The sequence below is a fragment of the Oncorhynchus mykiss genome, chromosome 8 (assembly GCF_057628025.1).
Source record: "Oncorhynchus mykiss isolate SJ-2025 chromosome 8, ASM5762802v1, whole genome shotgun sequence".
Classification (NCBI taxonomy): Eukaryota; Metazoa; Chordata; class Actinopteri; order Salmoniformes; family Salmonidae; genus Oncorhynchus; species Oncorhynchus mykiss.
Window position 1 is genome coordinate 79,112,501 of NC_143029.1, and position 17,107 is coordinate 79,129,607.

At 42.0% G+C, this 17,107-nt stretch overlaps 2 protein-coding genes across 16 annotated transcripts in view; both read right to left on the bottom strand.

Annotated features, from left to right (window-relative positions):
- The window catches only part of LOC110530669 (glutamate decarboxylase 1), a 30,323-nt gene extending 17,515 nt beyond the window's left edge, over positions 1-12,808 (bottom strand). Inside the window, exons 1-6 of one of the 6 annotated variants that reach the window (XM_036986321.2) lie at positions 12,426-12,628; positions 9,889-10,033; positions 8,095-8,148; positions 5,557-5,709; positions 5,117-5,359; positions 3,553-3,643 (exon numbers count right to left, since the gene is read on the bottom strand). In XM_036986321.2, coding sequence (XP_036842216.2) covers positions 3,553-3,643; positions 5,117-5,359; positions 5,557-5,709; positions 8,095-8,148; positions 9,889-9,964 — 617 coding nt within the window. In that variant the 5' untranslated portion in view covers positions 9,965-10,033; positions 12,426-12,628. Of the gene's footprint in view, positions 1-3,552; positions 3,644-5,116; positions 5,360-5,556; positions 5,710-8,094; positions 8,149-9,888; positions 10,034-11,279; positions 11,691-12,425 lie in introns of those variants that run through there. The other 5 variants (XM_021613896.3, XM_021613897.3, XM_036986323.2 and 2 more) reach the window with 5 other exon arrangements.
- Positions 12,809-12,828: 20 nt separating this feature from the next.
- Positions 12,829-16,094, bottom strand: LOC110530671 (glutamate-rich 2). 10 transcript variants are annotated; one of them, XM_021613905.3, is made up of 10 exons: positions 15,854-16,094; positions 15,535-15,574; positions 15,372-15,408; positions 15,218-15,251; positions 15,030-15,066; positions 14,768-14,915; positions 14,315-14,508; positions 14,078-14,135; positions 13,473-13,544; positions 12,829-13,249 (listed from the first exon to the last, which is right to left on the bottom strand). In XM_021613905.3, the coding sequence occupies exons 1-10, from the start codon at positions 15,859-15,861 to the stop codon at positions 13,053-13,055; spliced, it is 825 nt and encodes a 274-aa protein (XP_021469580.3). In that variant the 5' UTR covers positions 15,862-16,094; the 3' UTR covers positions 12,829-13,052. The 10 variants fall into 10 exon arrangements, with proteins under 10 accessions (XP_021469580.3, XP_021469583.3, XP_021469577.3 ...); XM_021613908.3 differs by having other exon boundaries at positions 14,315-14,442; positions 15,030-15,069; XM_021613902.3 differs by having other exon boundaries at positions 15,030-15,069.
- Positions 16,095-17,107: the final 1,013 nt, after the last annotated feature.

Sequence of the window (17,107 nt, forward strand, 5' to 3'; positions counted from 1 at the left end):
TCATTTGAAACAGATTAAATCAGTTTTGAGTGGTTGTGTTCAATCAATAACATATGTTCTCTATTTGTATTTGATTGTTGCCACTTGTGTTTACCAGTATGGATGACATGTGCATTAGAGTGCAGAATGTGTTTTGAGAATGAGAATGTGTTTAGAGTTTTGCTGTAAAATCTAAGTGAGATCTGCAAATTGTGTTTTATCATGTGAAATGGTTTAAGGTATTGACAACAGACTGCATAATTAGCTAAATGAGTCCAGGCAACTGAGAACCTTGTTCAGCCAATGGGTTTTAGTGTTTTAGCAATTGAGAAAAACTGTAACATGTCTGGTCTCTCATAAACATGTGTTGTGACTACATGACTACTTATGAGAGACCAAAATGAGTCAAATTTTGGTCTCTCATAAGTAGTCATGTCTTTTGTTGTTGTTATTCATTTGGTCTCTCATAAATAGTCCTGTCTTGTGTTGTTGATACTCATTTGGTCTCTCATAGATAGTCCTGCATTGTTGTTGTTGTTCATTAGGTCTCTCCTAGATAGTCCTGCATTGTTGTTGTTATTCATTTGGTCTCTCATAGATAGTCCTGCATTGTTGTTGTTATTCATTAGGTCTCTCATAGATAGTACTGCATTGTTGTTGTTATTCATTAGGTCTCTCATAGATAGTCCTGCATTGTTGTTGTTATTCATTTGGTATCTCATAGATAGTCCTGCATTGTTGTTGTTATTCATTTGGTCTTTAAAAAAAATATATATATATATTTCACCTTTATTTAACCAGGTAGGCTAGTTGAGAACAAGTTATCATTTACAACTGCGACCTGGCCAAGATAAAGCAATGCAGTGTGACACAGACAACAACACAGAGTTACACAGGGAATAAACAATAAACAAGCCAATAACACAATAAACAAGTCAATAACACAGTAGAATAAAAACAAAGTCTATATACAGTGTGTGCAAAAGGCATGAGGAGGTAGGCAATAAATAGGCCATAGGAGCGAATAATTACAATTTAGCAGATTAACACTGGAGTGATAAATTATGATGATGATGATGATGATGATGATGATGTGCAAGTAGAGATACTGGTAGAGAGACTGGTGTGCAAAATAGCAGAGAAGTAAATAAAAACAGTATGGGGATGAGGTAGGTAGATTGGGTGGGCTATTTACAGATGGACTATGTACAGCTGCAGCGATCGGGTTGGCTGCTCAGATAGCTGATGTTTAAAGTTGGTGAGGGAAATAAAAGTCTCCAACTTCAGCGATTTTTGCAATTCGTTCCAGTCACGGGCAGCAGAGAACTGGAAGGAAAGGCAGCCAAATGAGGTGTTGGCTTTGGGGATGACCAGTGAGATATACCTGCTGGAACATGTGCTATGGATGGGTGTTGTTATCGTGACTAGTGAACTGAGATAAGGCGGAGCTTTACCTAGCATAGACTTATAGATGACCTGGAGCCAGTGGGTCTGGCGACGAATATGTATCAAGGGCCAGCCGATTAGAGCATACAGGTCGCAGTGGTGGGTGGTATAAGGTGATTTGGTAACAAAACGGATGGAACTGGAGATGTTTAATATGAGACTGGAAGGAGAGTTTACAGTCTAACCAGACACCTAGGTATTTGTAGTTGTCCAAATATTCTAGGTCGTAACCATCCAGGGTGGTGATGCTAGTCGGCGGGCGCGTGCGGGCAGCGAATGGTTGAAAAGCATGCATTTGGTTTTACTAGCGTTTAAGAGCAGTTGGAGGCCACGGAAGGAGTGTTGTATGGCATTGAAGCTCGTTTGGAGGTTAGTTAGCACAGTGTCCAAGGAAGGGCCAGAAGTATAAAGAATGATGTTGTCTGCGTAGAGGTGGATCAGGGAATCGCCCGGAGCAAGAGCGACAATATTGATATTTACAGAGAAAAGAGTCAGCCCGAGAATTGAACCCTGTGGTACCCCCATAGAGACTGCCAGAGTTCCGGACAACAGGCCCTCCGATTTGACACACTGAACTCTGTCTGCAAAGTAGTTGGTGAACCAGGTGAGGCAGTCATTAGGTCTCTCATAGATAGTCCTGCATTGTTGTTGTTATTCATTAGGTCTCTCATAGATAGTCCTGCATTGTTGTTGTTATTCATGTGGTCTCTCATAGATAGTCCTGTCTTCTTGTTGTTTTCATTTGGTCTCTCATAGATAGTCATGTTTTCTGTTGTTGTTATTCATTTGGTCTCTCATAGTCCTGTCTTGTGTTATTTACACGTTTTTCCTCTCTTCCTGTGTTGTTATGGTCTTTCTTGTAGTCCAGAGGAGTATTCCAGAAAGATGATTTAACAAATTCAGGATTTCCTGAACATATCCGTCTTGTTTTAACCAGGTGAGGGAGTCCAGAATTGATTGATTCCAGAACGTCTGCTTCCCCTTTAAGCTATTAGACTAGGAGAAGCGCAGATTGGTTGATCTGACAACTGGCGCGAGCACGCAACATTCAAAAAGGTCCACATGTCGATGACGGAGAAAACGATAGATATGGAGTCAAAAGAAAGAGACCAAAATTTCACTACTCTAGAACAAGAAACTATTTTAACAAAATACAACAAATATGTTCCATTTACTAAAAAAAGTCATACATCCGTCGTCACAAAAGCCAGAGAGGGAGCCTGGCAGAAAACTGCAGACAGAATCAATGCGCATGTGAAGTGGCATGATTCTAATAGGCTTACACATGGGTGAGTAGTAATAATGCTTTCACTGTATAGAGCACTTATTGTAATACTGGTGATATTAAGTGTCAAGGCTATGGCTAATATGTATGTTGTAGTAGCCAATGTCACAATTGCAATGGTAGGCCCATTCCATAGCCATAGCCTATGTAGCCTATACTATACATCTCAGATAACACGCACACACACACACACACACACACACACACACACACACACACACACACACACACACACATACACACTCACGCTCCTGTTTGATGTGTCCTGTATGATGTGTCCTGTATCTGGTGTTGTTTAGCTTTGCAGGGCTTCATAACCTCTATCAGACTAGACCACCATGACACTGAGCTCTGATCAATATACAATCTAACCAGCCCATGGGGCATGTGTGTGTGAGTGTGTGTGTAGGTGTGTGCGTGTTTTCCGAGATGTTTGGTATTCAGGGCTGCTGTTCAATACACGGTTGGTACAGTGCGAACAGCAGTCACATGAAAAAACAAACATTTTATATAACAAGCCCATATGACCGCCATCTTAAACCTCTCTAACCTAGCCAATCAAAGGCCTTGGCCTTCATTCAACCCCAAGGTACTGTAACTGAGCAGATATGAGGAGAGCCACACTAACTGAGAACTAATGATTTGATTCTATTTTTGCTACATGGCGTAAATCCTTGAAATGTCAACAACAACCCACTGGGGCTTTCTCGCAAACTATAATCATCATATATTCCCTTTCCGACTGTATCGTTATGCCAACAAGAATCCTGAAAACGTCGGCTAGTCAGCACAGTGATGTCGACAGACCTTTAGGCACACAAAAACAGCAGTGTATGACTCACATGTTGGTGTTGGCTGTGGAGGTGAGCCACTCCCCAGCCAGCCCAATGATGTCCAGCCCCGTAGACAGCTGGTTGAAGAACCGTGGATGACCTGGGACAGAGATAAGAGATTCTATCTGAATGGGACTTTACAAATGAAAATGAAACATACTGGGATATTTGCCTGCAAGGTTTCTATAACCTTGTAAAAACACACATCTACTACAAGGGTTGAAACAGTGTGTGTTCTTTCCTGTAATGAAAACAAACCACTTGATATGAACTCAGACAGGTTATTTTCTGAAACTCCCACATTCACTCTTTGCTGTATTCCCATTGGGACCTGAGATGCAGTGGAACATTTGCCTTCGAGGTACTAGATGGGGACACTTATCCACTGATAACAAGGTTACATGACATTTAGAGTAGGCTAGCCTAGATGCTCACAGAGCTTGAAGTTTATGTTTGAATGAAATTCAACAACAAGAAACATCACTAGGCTACTAATATTGTATTTATGTCATGTAGCCCCCTAGACGAACGGACTGACTAACTAACTAAAGAGCGCAATATCAGAGATACAAAAGCGAAGTGGATTTGCTCCCTCGTGATAGGCTATATTTCAGCACCGTGGACAGCGCCCGTGATAGCGTCATTAGAATGAAGGCATGAGACTCAACTGCCATAGGCTAATTGATTCAGACAAACTCGTAAATCGTGCGACAATGTTTTTTAAACTATCGTCACTTTGTGTGTAAATGTCCAATGAATTGAGTTAAAGGTCTTTAGGAAGTAAACCCAAAGGACTGTTTGACTGTTGTCGTTCCTAACGGCTTGTAAAATCCCACGCAGGCTTGCGTCCCCGCGGGCGGTACTTGGTTTAATAAAATCAAGGAAGGAGAATTACCAGGGGTACATACAATCACCCGTCATTGTGATTGGATGTTACTGATCAAGGGAACAGCTTATGCTTAAATGGTTTTGTGTAGCATTCCATTTTGCTCAAGTGTTGTGAACACGAGCAGATCACTGTGATAAAGAGAACACAAACTGTATCCCAATAACGTCTGAAGAAATGTTCATATGTAAAAAGAAATATACAAAGGTGCGTTAAACATTTTTAGAAAGCCTAAACAACATGGAAATATTTGTAGACAATAGACCTACCGGTTGGTCAAGTTTCATGTAGACTAAGCTAACCATTTAAGCCAACTGCAATATTGGTTGTTTTGGATTGGAATGTATCCTAAAAAAACAGAATGAAACGTCTTTGTTTCTCATGTAATTTCCTATCAAGGAAGGAGAGAAACAAAAGCCTATCTAAATTAAATGTATAGGCTAATGCGTTTTCCAATGGTAAAAGATTTTAGTCTGCCTGGCTTGGTGAGACTATTACTTCTTTTTTTCCACACTCATTTAAACTGCTCAAAGGAAGAACTAAGGAAGAAATTGCACAATTGGAAATGCAAAGATTGGAAACGTAATTAATGCACACAAACTGTCCTGAAAACATGAAAAGGAAACATCTGGTTTAAAGCTGTATCTTGTTTCATGTAACTTAGTTGTGGCCAGTTTAGTAGTCTACCTGTTCGCACGCCGTACTTGAGCGTGTCCCTGCAGTCCACGAGGATCTGCTCGAGGGACTCTGGCTGGTCAGAGAGCTCGAGGTTGAATCCCTCCATGCCCTCGAGCAGCTGGTGAGGATGGTGGAAGTCCAGAACCTTGGTGGAACGGTCAAAAGTCTTCCTGACGTAGTTGGTGAGGATGCCCACAAGTTCCAACAAGAACTGCATAGTCGCCTCTTCTCCGTTTTTGGCGGGAAGTAAGTCTAGAAGAATGACGGAAAAAGCATTTACAAAACGAATAGAAAATCGAAAGTAGAGGCTGGACGCCCTTTTACAGAAGAGGGCTTATAAATATAGGCCTAGGCTACGGTTCACTAAATGTTAGAAAATGTAAGAATTAGATAACTAACGTGTAGGGTTATATTAAAAGTCTAGCAAGAATGAACTCGTTATCTCTCACCTCTCGCGAACATGTTGGAAAAATCGGTCTCAGTGCGGCGGAAACGGGCATCCCGGTCGCTGTTGTCACAGGAATACAGGTTCTTCTGGCGTTCTGAGAGTGAGCCTGCGAGCCGGCCTTCCTCCCCAAGACTGTTGTTCTTCTGCAGGAACCCTAGGGTGTTACACAGAGGGGCACGAGAAGGGGAACATGCTCGGTTACCACTGCCCAACATCGCTAGATAATAACCCGATAATAACTTTTATTCAGAGACCTGAGTTTATCTATGTCTGTTACAAAGGCAACACATTATTTATGGTGTCCTCTCCCAGACAGCGCTTATAACCCCGGGTGGTGATCCCCACAGTGGATGGGTTTTGGATCAATTTATGGAAGAGGGTAGTGTGTGTGTGTGCTTGCATGGGTGTCTTGCCCTCAAGCTCACAGGCCAGGCAGGCTCAGGCCCTACCCTGCCCGGTGACATCCACCCATAACCCAGTCATGCGAGAGCGAGAAATACCCAATTTATTCCAGCGGTGAATGTCCTCCTGTCCCCCCGGACTTTTCACGCCTGAGCGTGCAGGGACTGTGTGGAGGGCCCGGCGCAGCGTCCATGTCATTACCGACTCATAGAGCAGACATTATGGAGTGGAGTTAATGAAGGATGCAGATGTTTTACGGCCTCTGGATAGGTTAGTCTATTGTTAATGAAAGTCCGTGTCTATTAATAGCCCATTGATCTTAGAAAAAAAAAATTGAGAGAAAAACCTATAGCCTAGCAGGCTACCACCAGAGAAGGTCATTTTAGGCTTAATAATTATGGAAGGATTTAAACACTTATTTTCACATCATGCAGTTTTCAGTAGATTATTATAGAAAAATCTTATATAAAAAAATGTTTTTGCAATATCGAATAAGACAGAGAGAAGGCTCTCTCAAACTCTATCTCTGTTTCAGAGCTCCATTAAAATGTATTCGGCTAATCTCGGTTGGCACATTGGGCACTGATTATCTCACGAGAGCAGCGGCCTCGAAAAAGCTACCGGTTGATATGGTTCTCGTTAATCTTCCCTCATCCACAGGGCGTGTTTCTTTACTGATTGATGGGACCTGACAACTATTATGGGCTGTAAATCCACACTGACATAGAACAAAATCTAACACTTGGAACCATTTTATGATGACCATTGTCACTGTTCTGTTTTTTCCTCCTCATAATAATTATTTCAAACTCGAGCACAAAGCTATATTCCTTATCAGCCCGAGGGGATATTTATAGAAACGAAATAATGTCTTTATCATGCATAAAAGTACCCTATAAGCACTTAGCCCTATGTCCACATATTCAAATGATATGGTAGGCTATGCAAATTATTGGGCCTGATGCACAACGCACACAAATGTGAAAATTACTAATTCGGGCCAAAACAATGTGCTCTATAAAACGAGTCAATCAGTTGATCGAAAAAAACATGTTTCTTCGTGCATTGTGGTGAATTATTTCGTTATTAAGGTTATGTTCAGGTTTACGAGGGTGGTTAAATTGTGTTATTATTCTCCGGCAGGGGACGTCCTCCACATTAAGGGGCAGGTGCCCTACTTCTGTTGGCCCTCGGTACGAATTATAGGCCTGCATCGTAACTTTCGAGTTCAAATCCATTTATTTTAGGCTAATTACATCCCCTCTTTGTGTTTGGATTGAAGCCATGATAACAATGCCTACATTTCCAATGAAATTACATTGACATTCTTGACATTATCAAATCCTGCCACAAAAAAATATGTAGGTCTGACATCAGTGAAGGTAGGAAGGATTTTTTAAATAAAGGATATTTTTCTCAATGTGTGAATGCTGACTGACGTCAAACCAATCCTCGACCCAGGAAAAACAGATCGTCTAAGAATCCTGTTGGAAAAACACTGGATTCAATCGTTTCACCTTGGCTTGATTGGATAACAGAGACCTTATGGAACCTCCCAGATTTACCAAACCTTAAACTCCACGTCATCTCATCGACATCGTCACATTTCATTGAAAAGGCTCGCAGGTGGTATAAAAAATGTCAGTTTTGCATGAAGGGACCCAAATCCATAGTCGCCTCCAAACGGAAAGGAGAGGAAGTGAATGCTTTAAAAAAAAATCTATGATAAGGCCTTTATAAAATAAAAAGCTATTAGAAGGTGCAATATTTAGGCCTAGCCTATGTGCACAAAACATGTTAACAGCTAACTCAGCATAAAAAAACAACTAGCCTATATTGGACACATCCATCTCGCTATAAATCTTGTTTGTTTAGACATATTTCTATATTTATGAGGCATATTGTTACTTGCCGTATTGTGGGCCTACATCCTATCCTTTGCTAACTGTAGAGATATGGATAGGAAGAGACATGGGGTGGTCGGCGACAGAACCCCGGCGCGCATCGCGTGGCCTAAAGCTAATCGCTAACTGACCTTTAGGAGATGAGAATGTGGAGTGACAGTCCGGGACGGCCCTGCTCTAACATCAGAGTATTCCATATAGTATCCATGATGGTTTATGGGTCTAAAACTTACCACAGATCTTCAAACCCAGTTTCCGCGTGCAGCCTTGCATCCACGCGTCATAGTCTAAAACAGAATGTTTGGGGAGAACGTTTGAAAATCAAATTCTGAAATATATGAATAGTGTGATTTGGGTGACAGCGGATGAGTTTTAATAAAGCGTATGGCAATGCATGGCACAACGGAGTGAAGAAGCATGAAGCAGATACTTGCAGCAGTAGATCATTGTCTGGGGGAACTTCACCCTATCTCGCGGTTATTATTCCTCAACATTCGAATGGTCCGAATCCACACAGTGCAATCATAATGGGCCATCAGAGGCTCACCGGTTTAATAAATACTGGCACGCACCCGGCGAGAGGCGGGTTGAAATAAACACCCGTGAAATGACCTCGCGAAAGAGAGCAGATATTAATTAGGTGAAACACAGTATTTGACTGGCGGGAGCTGGCGATGTCTAGCTGGCTGTTCGGAGACACACACACACACACCAGGCAGTATAGTGAAAACTAGGCTAATAGGCTACCTTATTTTGGAATTGTATGATGGAGAATGCCATCATAGCAACACAAAAACTCAAGCATACAGAGCAAAGCGATGGGACGGTAACAAGGCATATCTATATGCATATGAGCTTCATGATGGTGTTATTTGTCTAGGATGCAAGACCCAGACATAACGGCTCGAGGTGTCACTCAGAGCGCATGAAGGCGAGCGCTACCCGAGACACACTCACACACAGAGACACCACGAGCCGCCTCAGGTCAGCGCGAGTGAGACAGAGCGTGGCAGCGAGATAATAGCAACATCCAACAGCAGCAGCAGAGAAACAGGCAGAGCACAAAAACAACAACATCACAGCCTTTTTCAAGTCATTATGCACTCTGTCAAACCTGAAAAAATGTCAGACGGTATTACTGTTCTACAAATATATCCACATTCTTCCTCTGTCAAATAGCCTATGATGCCATTTTTCCATATTAGGCCAATGGCAGACATGTTAGCTGGTTAACTAGCCCTTCAAGCCTATACATTTTCCAAACGAAATATGACTAGGCCTGTAGAGAGGAGGGTTTGGGTATTTTTCTTCACGAAAATGTAACTTTCAGTGGTAGGCTAGACAAATATGCTAATATCAGTAATCCGATTCTAAATGTCCCCTTCTCTCAGTGTTCCGTGGAAAAATTATCCAAGCGGGTCTCTACAAAACGAGTGCAAGCCATCATCAAGAACACCGGAGTGGCTGCAATTACCAGCCATTCCCTGCGTAATTGCGCGGTTAACAGCTCTCTCATGGAGGACATGATGCAAGGATTTTGAGGGGATATATATATATTTTTTTTAAATAAAAAAATACGAATTGAAATGCTTGCATACAAAATATCGTTAGCCAATAAATAATAGCATGAACATACATTTAGGCTATTGGTTATAGGCTTTACAACATACATATTTTAAAAACATTATTTGATAGGTCTGGTAAAAAAATAAAAAATAAAAAAAAAAGCAAAAGGAAATTCGATAGGGTTATTCCAAATAATTGTATATTTTATATTCCATAACTAATTCCTTTCCGGATCCATAGCGCTGAGGACATTATAACGACGCTCTTTGAGGCGATTTACAGGAGGTCCGTTTCTCAGTGCACGCTGCTGATCCGTTAGACAGCGGCAGGCAGCTGTGATAGCTCTGTTTTTAACCGGAATGATTAACGACAGGGCCCACACGGTAAAATGCCCGGGTGAGACTCGTTTTTATCAGGCAGAGGGGAAGGGAGGGAGAGGGAAAGAGAAAGGAGAGACTTACTTGTAGACGAAGGTCGTAAATTGGCAGAGTTGGGGTCCTGGTCCCCGCCAGTGGCTGTAGGTTCAGACGTGGCCATTAGTCCTCCGTTATTCCTGTGCGCTCCGGGACTCTTATCAGATTCTCAACGGAAATATCCAACCGGTTTCTGAAAACAAACGGCCAAGGGTTAAGATTGATGGCTCTGGATATGAAACAAATAAATAACTGCATTTATTTCTGAAAGATATGCATTATTTATTTGGAATAGCCTAAAATAGGCAACCTACGCTGAATTTGATCAGCGAAATTGAGCTTTAGTATCAGTGCAGTGAAGGAAGAGGATGATGCATCATTTGCTGTTATTATCTGCCTCTACGATCGGAATCATTTATTCTCGAACGTCAATATGCTGCGAGCTGCATGCACATGCCGAGGGAGATAAATGCTTTTGAACGATAACATCGCGTGCATTCAATTCTATTGGACCAAAATAAAGGCTGCAAATCTGACAAATGTATAGCCACTATATTCTACATTATATACATTAACGAAAAAAACATGTTTTAAGCAGTAAATTGAACCTTGTCCCCAGTGACGTTTTTATGGGTCATTAGAGCGAAATCATCTCCATCTCTGAGACATCAGTCTTGGGCGCTCAAGCTAAACGAAGAGCACCAGACTGTCCAGTCTACTTTTTGATCAAAGAGAACGAAAACAAAGGTCTTCGTGTCTTCAATATCAAGCAAATAAATACGTCTAATCCACAAACAAATCATCCTTATCAGACCTATTCAGAATTAGGAATATGCTAAACGAAATAGCCTTTCATAATTACGCGCTATGGAATTATTTGACACATTTTCTCAAACAAATCTGGGTATTGTAAGAAAAAACAATATATTTGACAGACACTTGATCAATTATATTCTACTGAAATCCGTTGGAAAATGTATTGACATAAAGCATATCGATTTTTCAATTATGATGATCTTTGAATAACCACAGTGAAGCCAGCATCAGTTAATGCCATTATTGATAATAAATAGTAAGGCTAATGAATGAATCCTGCCACTCATATAGGTTAATAAATAACAATAGACTGCCATTGCTATTAACATGTGACTTTTTTCATAGTAACACACTTTTGAACAAGAGAGATTTGGAAATCCGAACATTTAAACGACAAGTCGTTTGTTAAAATATTTATTCCTTCCTAACCAATCACATCCTTTCCGACCCCAATAAGAATGTGGATCGCAACAAATGTTGCAGTTGCTGGGCGCTGTGCAACATTATCTTTAAAAAATAAATGCAAATATCTCACTATTATGGAAAAATCAATCAATAGACCTATTGCAAAAAAAGGCTGTTTGGAAACGTGAGAGCGCTGGCGCTAGGAGGCAATACGCTACCTTACCGTCTGCGGGTGCACAGGTTGTCTTGTCGAGAGAAACTACCACCAAACAACCGAATTACAGTTCTCTATCCACCCAACGTTCTGAGACGCAAGACAGTTCAATGCCAACAACACCGGAATAACGACATCGAGACAAATTACATCCAGTAGCGTGCCAGTGACCTTTTTTCCCTCAAGAATGTTTCATTTTTAATATATTTATTAGTGCGTGAATCGCCTATCCCCTCACGCACGTGTGAGTCATAGCATTACCTCCCTCTGGCGCAAAATTAAGCTTCTGCTGCTCGTGACAGAAAAAAAGCATACGAAAACCTCCCCACTTCCTGACAAATCAAATCAAATCAAAAATATTTATAAAGACTTTCTTACATCAGCTATCAGATATCTCAAAGTGCTGTACAGAAAAACTGTCCTAAAACCCCAAACAGCAAGCAATGCAGGTGTAGAAGCACGGACGTGTCCCCCTTTTCTGTGACACAGGGAGACAGAAGGTGTGATGGTCATGAGAAATGCCTATCTCCTGTAAGATAAAATCAAAGTGTCGCTCTTGGGAAGTTTGATAAACATCACGTCCTCAATAGGCTTCTTACTAACTTAGAGCTAAAAGGTGGTCTTAGGGAACGACCAAAAACAACAGAGGAGGTTTTCGTTTTGTCACTTGCACCTTTCAATCAAAGGAAACATTTGAACAAATGAGTTGGACAACCGTAGCCTACCAGATATAGACTTGGAATGGACTCATTTTTGCTCAGCTCGATTCTTGTGCAATTAGACATATGCCTGAAATGTTATTGCCAAGAAATGGACAAGTGATAGCCTATTCATTTTCTTATTGTGTTATTGTCCACATTTAGGCTACAGTGTGTGTATCATCTTCAGATTTGTGGTTTGTGAAGCTAGATTGGGAAGGATATGTTGGCTCTAGACCACGAGGTGGCGGAAACGACTACGCTGATAGATCTATTTGGTCAGGAGCATTGATGGAGTTTATTTCCAAAAATTGTGAAAGTCATGTAATAGCTCTTATCTATTCTGTATTGAAACTACATGTTTGGAAAAAAATATATCCTATACCTCCTAGACTAGGCCTATAGGCTGAATAATAAAAAACAAACTAAAATAGAGTATCCATGGTACACACCTGAGGGATCTTTGGGAATTCACCTGTAAACTTCAAGGTCCTAAGCAGCAGGGCTCCAATGGGAAGTGTTCTCCACAGTCCACTCCACTCCACTGCCAAATGCCTCTTCTTTCACCCTATCAGTCCTCTTTCAATCATCTCCTTCTTTTCTGCTCTTCTCTCCGTCTACTTATTCTCTTCCCCGTCAGGACTTTTTAGAGATCATTGTTGCTCAACTTCCTCAGAAATTAACAGGCATTTTGAAAATGATCTGTGTGGTTGCATTTATGTTGAAATGTAGAGGTGTTGAAAGGTCTATTAATAATACTGGTTGTACTAGAAATGTAGAGTACGTTTCCACTTAGTCCTTGAGTACTTCTGTCAAACAAACCCTTGTGTAGAAGAAACCAGAAATACACAGATGTCATGATGCTGAACTTTATTGTGTAATTTACATGAAGATTAAACAGGGACGTGGTGATGAGGAAACTGTGTATGCTGTGATGGCCTCACCAAGGTATGTGCGAATGTGAAATGTAAAACAGTGACACAATTGATATATATATATATATATATACTCATACAAAAGGAAAATAAACTAACTGATATTTCCACTGTCAGACTGGGCAGTGTGCTGGTGACTGACAGCTATGGGGAAAAGTGAGAGGGTGGACATGGTTTGTGTCTCCTCTCCTGCTCCTCTTCCTCATTTGACAACGATGAGGAGGAGGAGGAGGAGGAGGAGCTGTCTGAGCTCTGAGGAGAGTCTTGATCACTCCCAGAGTCATCTTCATCACCGGAGTCTGAACAAGCATCATCATCATCTTGGCTTTTCTCCTCTTGCTCTGATGGAACATTGCATAGGAACAAAGCAAAGACTTTGATGAGCTATATCAGATGTGTCAGTGTTGGAACAAAAGCCTGCACACATAGTAACTCTCCAGAACTAGGGTTAATGTGACCACTTGAATCCAACTTCCAACAATTGTCCCACAGCTACAGTGGCCGAAAGTCTTCTCCCACAATAACCTTTTTGTGCATGTGCATGATTTGGAGGGATCCACTCACCTCTCTCCAGCCTCTCCTGGATAAGAGGAATGAACTGTTTGGCTTCTGGATTATTTGGTTCATAGACCAGAACTGGAAGAACAGAGCATAGACACATCAATCATCTGGTTGGCTAATTAATTAATTATTTGGTTGATTGATGCAATGAGAGACACATGAACAAAATGCACACATATAATCAAAACAATTAATGACATAATTTTTTTTTTTCTTTTTCTCCCCAACTTCGTGGTATCCAATTGTTAGTAGTTACTGTCTTGTCTCATCGCTACAACTCCCGTATGGGCTCGGGAGAGACGAAGGTTGAGAGTCATGCGTCCTCCGAAACACAACCCAACCAAGCCGCACCAATGTGTCGGAGGAAACACCGTACACCTAGCGACCCGGTCAGCGTACACTGCGCCCGGCCCGCCACAGGAGTCGCTAGTGCGCGATGAGACAAGGATATCCCTACCGGCCAAACCCTCCCTAACCCGGACGACGCTAGGCCAATTGTGCGGCGCCCTATGGAACTCCCAGTCGCGCGCGGCCGGCTGTGACAGAGCCTGGGCTCGAACCCAGAGTCTCTGGATGACAGAACCTTTTCATTTGACAAACAGGCTTACTCATCTGACACAGTTTCTCTGCCAGCACAAAGTCTTTCTCCATCACAGACTTGAGGAACTGAAATCACAGACACAGATGGGTGTCACAGTCCATCCAGGCAGACCCAGCCTCTCATTGTTAACCAGCAATCTGAATTCCTCCATTAATCAGGGAAAATGACATCTGATATGAATGTATTCATTTTTAGTCAGTCTAATGTGGGACTTGGTCTGATATGAACTGAAGAGTTAATTTACCTCAGCCATCAGCTCCAGTGGAGCCCTGTATCCCTCCTCCTCATCATCATCCGCCTCACCATCATCATCATCATCCTCCTCAGTGTGCTCTTCCTCCACTTCTGGTTCAAGAGGGGGGAGGGGCTCCGCTGGAGGGTGAACACACACAGAGCAGGGGGTAGTTTGGGCCCGTGGCTGCACAAACACTCTTCCTCCTGCCCCACAAAACATCATCATCATTTTTCGGCAGTCATGCAAAAAATATCAAAACATTGGTGCAAAGTTAGATTCTCTATGTCTCAATCTACCAATCTATCTATAACAACCCACTGGGCACAGATGTCAATTCTACGTTTATTCCATGTTGGTTCAACGTAATTTCATTGAAATGACATGGAAACAACTTTGATTCAACCAACGTGAGCCCAGTGGGAATGCTCTTCTACTCTAGTAGTCCTGTCATATTCTACTGACCTGTAACAGCTGAAGCCGACTGCTGTGGTTTCTTATTATCCTTCATCTTCAGGTCTTGGCTGAGGATCACAGGAGGTCCAGCGAACCCAACACTAATGTTATTCACACCTCCCGCACAGAGCACGTTGAATCTCCCAGGTGGAGTGACCTGGGTGGAAAACAAATTAAATATACAGACTAATAAATGATAAATGCAATAGCTTAGGGTTTTCTTTTTTGGGGGGTTAGGGGTTTTGTGCTTTCTTAAAGATGATTTACCGACCTTCATAGGATTTGATACTGCTTGTGTAGGAAGGCTACTTCTGAAAAATACCAAAACACACACACACAAAAATATGTAAATGTTTGCATCACATCAACTTGTGATGTGCAACTTTCTATCATGGAAACTCAACACCATGTCAGATGTTTTATGACGTAGTTAGGACTGGTCTTGCTGTAAATTCTTACCGGGGTGCGGCAGTAAAATACTTGGCTCCCACAGCTTCTAGAACCAAAAGAAGAAAGGGAGGGTGTCATACATCCAGGTCAGAGTAGAATGGAAAGTACAGCAGTGGTTGTTTGTTTCACCCTGCATACCAGATCTTTACACAGGCCTACATACCTTTAGGCATGTGTGTCTCAAGAAGTGCAGGGGCCACCTATATCAAAAGCAGGGAAAATATGAATATTTGTATTTCATACAAATTAAATATTTATCTGAAATAAAATAATCTTCCCAACATGTCTTGTTTCATCATGTCTTTGACAAAATAAACACGTTTTACCTGCTTCTGTGGAACCGTGGAAGACCCCACACATTCAAGTCTGGAAACAACAACATTAGACACTTAGACTGACAGCGAGCAAACGTCGTTACATTTAAGCACTCTCCCAACTACATACGTTAATAATACTAGGTATAGTTGATACCTCTTGGATACAATGTCTCATTTGAAAAAAATGTGTCTGTCATATCAGCGATTCATTGTGCAAGCACTGTGTTTGTCACATTGGCACATCAAATTTGTAACCAATAACTCACGTTAATAACTAGCTACGTTAGCTAGCTACTGTAATGCTCAGCTGAATAGCTTGCTGGCTCACCTGCTCATCTAGCCGATTCTCGATTACTACCAAACCCCGAGCAGTCCGATAAAGTTTAACAATAAATATTTCTATAGGAAACAATCTTTTGCTTTGTATTATCGATGGAGTCGTAGTAACATTAGCTAGCTCACTGTGTTGCTTGCAAGTTTAGTGGCTCATAAAACACGAGAAGAGAAAACAAAGTCTCATTCCCATGACAACGGGTGAACTCCCCCCTTCAGCCCCACGTGAGTGCCCTGGTGCTACGTAACGAATGCGCTGCTGTTCTATGATGGTGGCGCTTTCACTTGCTTTCTTGTCAACTGTCACACAAACCACACAGAAAGCCCAGGACCACCTCATAAAACGTTTTGTCAGGGTAAGAATATCATGATAAAAGGTTATGATAATGTCCTGTCTCTCTGTTCCCTCCCCTCTCTCATGTTTTTATTTATTTTTATTAAGTACACATTCTTATTTACTATGACGGCCAGGTAACAGTGGGCCTGGTTCAGAGGCAGAACGAAATAATTTTGACCATGTCACCACTGTGTGTGTGTGTGTGTGTGTGTGTGTGTGTGTGTGTTGAGAGATATAGGCTACCAGGTGAAAAGTGAAATAGGGAAGTATAGAATGCTGACAGTTGATACAATCAGCTGAAACAACATCAATTAATCTTCTCCTATAGGTTATTAGGTTAAACAACAACAGAACCGCCAAACAAGTAGAAGTTGTAAAGCAGACTTTATCAACCCTATTTAAAGCATGGACTGGCAAGCTATGATTCTACTCTTAGATGAAACGTAGCATGAGCACTGAGTACATTTGTGTCAGCTGACCATCGGAGGGAAGGGTGCAAAGAAACACTGATTTAAAGTACAGCGTCTAAGCCTCTGAGGTAGGCAGAAGATGTGGTACTGTTTAAATGAAATTCTCTCTCAGCCACCTACTGCGGCAGACGGCTGCTCTCTTCCAGAGATAGACCTGCAGACGGCCAGGCTGTTGCCTGCTCTCTTCCAGAGATAGACCTGCAGACGGCCAGGCTGTAGCCTGCTCTCTTCCAGAGATAGACCTGCAGACGGCCAGGCTGTAGCCTGCTCTCTTCCAGAGATAGACCTGCAGACGGCCAGGCTGTAGCCTGCTCTCTTCCAGAGATAGACCTGCAGACGGCCAGGCTGTAGCCTGCTCTCTTCCAGAGATAGACCTGCAGACGGCCAGGCTGTATATTGCTCTCTTCCAGGGATAGACCTACAGACGGCCAGGCTGTAGCCT